The 5378-nt window shown below is 27.0% G+C and overlaps 2 protein-coding genes across 2 annotated transcripts in view; one reads left to right on the forward strand and one right to left on the reverse strand.

Moving 5' to 3' along the window:
- The first annotated feature begins 607 nt into the window (after positions 1-607).
- LOC111683079 (alpha-tocopherol transfer protein-like) lies at positions 608-1904 on the forward strand. The gene is made up of 4 exons (XM_023445113.2): positions 608-895; positions 959-1053; positions 1122-1278; positions 1342-1904. Exons 1-4 carry the CDS (start codon positions 760-762, stop codon positions 1824-1826), a joined length of 873 nt encoding a protein of 290 aa, XP_023300881.2. The 5' UTR covers positions 608-759; the 3' UTR covers positions 1827-1904.
- Positions 1905-3866: 1962 nt separating this feature from the next.
- The window catches only part of LOC111683080 (alpha-tocopherol transfer protein-like), a 7016-nt gene continuing 5504 nt past the window's right edge, over positions 3867-5378 (reverse strand). Inside the window, exons 4-7 of the mRNA XM_046956168.1 lie at positions 4908-5072; positions 4762-4856; positions 4557-4710; positions 3867-4492 (exon numbers count right to left, since the gene is read on the reverse strand). Coding sequence (XP_046812124.1) covers positions 4005-4492; positions 4557-4710; positions 4762-4856; positions 4908-5072 — 902 coding nt within the window. The 3' untranslated portion in view covers positions 3867-4004. The remainder of the gene's footprint in view (positions 4493-4556; positions 4711-4761; positions 4857-4907; positions 5073-5378) is intronic.

The following is a 5378-nucleotide window of genomic DNA, read 5'->3' on the forward strand; positions in this document are numbered from 1 at the left end:
AGTCTATAGTCTAGTCTATAGTCTAGTCTATAGTCTAGTCTATAGTCTAGTTTATAGTCTAGTCTATAGTCAAGTCTATAGTCTAGTCTATAGTCTAGTCTATAGTCTTATCTATACCATAGTCTAGTCTTCCTTTTAGACGATCCGTACTCTTTTACACAAAATTTTGACAGATCATATTACATGTGGTATAATGTAAAAGTAACTTAAGTGTTTATTAATATTTTAATAAAGAAATTTATGAATTTCATTTAGAGCAGTTAAAGCACACTATAACGAATAGAATAATTAAAATAGATTAACAAAATCGTTTTGTTTAACAGTGTTATAGTGAATTTGTAAGGACTTTTCCAAATAACACAATCGTTATAGGATTAAGTGTGAAAGGAAACTAGTGACCTTTGACTTTTTATACAGAATTGAGAACTCTAAAAGAATATTTCTTATTTATTATACAATACTGTATTTCAATTAAATGGTTAATATAACAAATTATATACATAAATTTTTTGCGTTTAATATAGAAATATAAATTGCATATATAGAAGGTATGCATTAATATTCGAAACTCTTAGTTGATTACAAGTTTTAGAACAAAAGAAAGAATTTCAAAAATTATAAATAAAACTAAACGCCCCAAACGAAAACTCGAACGGAAAATTTAGTTCAAGTGTTTTTTATAAAGAAAATATATGTTTAAAGTGATATCGTAACAATTTTCAAAATCCTTTGAAAACGTCCTGGAAAAAGTCGGGAAAAATGTCTACGGAATTAGTTTTAAAATTGGATTTAGGAGAACCTAGCCTAAAAGCGCAACAAAAGGCTTTACAGGAACTAAGAGAAACTCCGGAAAATATACGCAAAGGTTTAAAAGAATTTAAAGAATTATTAGAAGGTTTGAAATTTAAAGAAATTTTTGAAATGAAAAATTTTAAGAAATTTTAAATATAATTTCTAGACTTAACCGATTTAAATATACCCATGACAGATGAAAAGTGGTTGTTAAAATTTTTAAGAGCCTGTAAATTTTATCCAGAAAGTGCCAGAGATTTGGTAAGTTTATTTTAAAAGAAAGTTTTTTTTTTTTATGGGAAAATTTTTCAAAAAATAATTTTCTCCAGGTAAAACGTTATTATAATATACGCAAAAAATATTCTGAAATAACAAATCTCTTAACACCACTGAAATTGAAACCGGTATTTGAGGCCAATATAGTAAGCATACTACCGCAACGTGATCAGGAAGGTCGACGTATTGTATTATCACAATCGGCTGGTGGTAAGTAATCAAACAGTAATTACCATAACACTTGATTAAAGCACCCCTTGTCACTTATTACAGAACATTGGAATCATAAACTTATACCATTGGATCTAGTCTATGCGGCCAGTACTTTATGCACAGATCTTATACAACTTGAACCGGAAACTCAAATAAATGGTGTTGTCTATATAGCTGATATGAAGGGTTTAGGCATAAGTCAAGCTTTACAATATACACCCAATAGAGCACTGCGTACTCTAAATTATATACAAAATAATATACCCCTTAGAGTTAAGGCACTACATTTTATAAATGCTCCCAAAATCTTTGAATCCATATTTGCTGGAGTCAAAATATTCTTTAATGAAAAATTTGCCAAACGTATTCTAATACATGGTAAAAATTTGGAGACTTTACATCGTTATATATCACCCGAATGTTTGCCGGAATGTTATGGCGGTACGTTGAAACAAGAATTAAACTATGGTCCCGCAACGTATGAGCTGTTGTCACCTTATCAGGAATATTTTGAAAATGTTCAAAAATATGGTTTTAAGTTGTAAATTGTAAAGTTAGTAGTACTATGTATATGTATGGACGTCATAGGCGCAATAAATTTAAGTTTATTTTGGTGTTAAAAATGGCTTTATTATACTACTAGATAGATAGGTAGATTGATATATGGATAGGTAGATAGATAAATAGATAGATAGATAGATATATAGATAGATAGATAGATAGATAGATATATATATATATATATATATATATATATATATATATATATATATATATATATATATATATATATATATAATATATAATAGAATATATATATAATTAATATATATTATATATATATTAGATAGATAGATAGATAGATAGATAGATAGATCGACGGATAGATAGATAGATATATAGATAGATAGATAGATAGATAGATAGATAAATAGATAGATAGATAGATAGATAGATAGATAGATAGATAGATAGATAGATAGATAGATAGATAGCTAGATAGATAGATAGATAGATAGATAGATAGATAGATAGATAGATAGATAGCTAGGTAGATAGATAGATAGATAGATAGATAGATAGATAGATAGATAGATAGATAGATAGATAGATAGATAGATAGATAGATAGATAGATAGATAGATAGATAGATAGATAGATAGATAGATAGATAGATAGATAGATAGATAGATAGATAGATAGATAGATAGATAGATAGATAGATAGATAGATAGATAGATCGATAGATCGATAGATCGATGGATAGATAGATAGATAGATAGATAGATAGATAGATAGATAGATAGATAGATAGATAGATAGATATATAGATATATAGATAGATAAATAGATAGATAGATAGATAGATAGATAGATAGATAGATAGATAGATAGATAGATAGATAGATAGATAGATAGATAGATAGATAGATAGATAGATAGATAGATAGATAGATAGATAGATAGATAGATAGATAGATAGATAGATAGATAGATAGATAGATAGATAGATAGATAGATAGATAGATAGATAGATAGATAGATAGATAGATAGATAGATAGATAGATAGATAGATAGATAGATAGATAGATAGATAGATAGATAGATAGATAGATAGATAGATAGATAGATAGATAGATAGATAGATAAATAAATAAATAAATAAATAAATAAATAAATAAATAAATAGATAGATAGATAGATAGATAGATAGATAGATAGATAGATAGATAGATAGATAGATAGATAGATAGATAGATAGATAGATAAATAAATAAATAAATAAATAAATAAATAAATAAATAAATAAATAAATAAATAAATAAATAAATAAATAAATAAATAAATAAATAAATAGATAGATAGATAGATAGATAGATAGATAGATAGATAGATAGATAGATAGATAGTTAGATATATAGTTAGTTAGTTAGTTAGTTAGTTAGTTAGTTAATAAGTTAGTTAGTTAGTTGGTTAGTTAGTTAGTTAGTTAGTTAGTTAGTTTGTTAGTTTGTTAGTTTGTTAGTTTGTTAGTTTGTTAGTTAGTTTGTTAGTTTGTTAGTTTGTTAGTTTGTTAGTTTGTTAGTTTGTTAGTTTGTTATTTTGTTAGTTTGTTAGTTTGTTAGTTTGTTAGTTAGTTTGTTAGTTAGTTAGTTTGTTATTTAGTTTGTTAGTTAGTTTGTTAGTTAGTTTGTTAGTTAGTTTGTTAGTTTGTTTGTTAGTTAGGTATATTACTTTAAAAAAAGTCTGGAACTAAAAAGCCGTACATCACAACCATTCCTATGGTACCACAATTCTTCGCATCTCGTTGCATTGATCTGTCTTACCCGATTGTTTGCCTGAGTATTACCGTAGTACTTTAAGGACGAAGTTAAGGACAAACCCGAAACTTATAAGTTTTGATGGATTGAAGAAGTATGTTTTCAAAAATATTAGTATTGAGGTGTTAAAGTATGGAGATTTCGGAATATGATGTTATAACTTGACAAGTATCTGAATCAGTCAATATCTAACTTTTTATAATATTAATTTAAACTCTTTTTGGCTTTTCAAAAATAATTAAAATCGAAGTAAACACACTCTGAACAATGCTTAAACCCAAATTTATTGCATCTTTAATGTATAATATAAAAGTTTTCTTTTTAATACAACTTCATTCCTTAACCTTTAACATTCCTTAAAAGCTATATATTTTAGTACCTCCCTATTGCTACAGTCTGGTTCAGGATTTTTTAAAACCATATAACTGTAAAGTTTCAAAATATTTCTCATGTTGCGACAACAACTTATACGTTTCATCAGAATACCTCACATCTGTCTTTAGAAAGCCGCCATAACAATCTGGTAAACATTCAGGCGTTATATATTGATGTAAAGACTCAAAATTAGAACCATGCAAAACGATACGTTTGGCAAATTTTGTGGAAAAAAATGGTTTAGCGGCTGCATAAATCGGTTGAAAGATTTTCGGTTGATTGACCACATGAAAGCCTTTGACTCTAACAGGTACATTAATTTGTAAATAGTCCAGAAGACGTTTAGTCCTATAGGGGGTATAGTGTAAGGCACGACCCAAAGTTAAACCCTGCATATCCATTATATAGACAATACCATTTATTTGGGTTTCCGGTTCCAATTGCAATAGTTCACTGCATAAAGTACTGGCACTAAAGATATCATCTATGGAGATAAGTTTAGGGTCCCATTGCTCTATAATTGAAATAAAATAAAAAGTTAAACAGATTTGTTATTTAAATCGTTTTTGTAAACTTACTGCCACCTATAGACACTACTATACGACGACCATGTTGATCACGTTGTGGTAATATGTAGACCAGATTAGCATCAAATATAGCTTTCAATTTACTGGGTATTAATAAATTTGTTATTTCATAATATTTTAATTGTAGACTATGGTAACGTCGTATCTGAAAATAATGATTTAATCAGAATATTTTAAAAGTTATTGAAAATCTTACCAAATCCCTGGCACTTTCTGCATAAAAATGACAAACTCTTAAATATTTCATTAACCACTCGTCATTGGTCTTGGGTATATTTAAATCCGATTCAGCTAGAAATTTTTAATAAAATAATTATTTCACTTTAGTTTAAATTTCTTCACCTTGTAATAATTTTTTTAATTCTTTTAATCCAGTTTGTACATTTTCGGGTGTTTCTCTAAGTTCCTGTAAAGCCTTTTTTTGAGTTTCCGCTCTAGGTTCTGACACCTCCAATTTTAAAGTAAGTTCACCAGTTTTTATTTCAGAAGACATTTTTATTTTATTTTATATAGTCTGATTAGTGCCAAGAACTTCTAATTGAACTGATCGATTTTTAGTATTTGATTTCACTTTTATTTGCAGCAAATCCAAGGAAACATTTATAAATTATGTTAATCAGTTATGTGCAATAATTAGGTATAAAAAGAGCATTGAATTTTTAAATATTTTGCAAAGTAAGTATTACAGTGTTTGTAAAAACAAGCTGACATATCTATCTATCTATCTATCTATCTATCTATCTATCTATCTATCTATCTATCTATCTATCTATCTATCTATCTATCTATCTATCTATCTATCTATCTATCTAT

The sequence above is a fragment of the Lucilia cuprina genome, chromosome 2, assembly GCF_022045245.1.
Source record: "Lucilia cuprina isolate Lc7/37 chromosome 2, ASM2204524v1, whole genome shotgun sequence".
Classification (NCBI taxonomy): domain Eukaryota; kingdom Metazoa; phylum Arthropoda; class Insecta; order Diptera; family Calliphoridae; genus Lucilia; species Lucilia cuprina.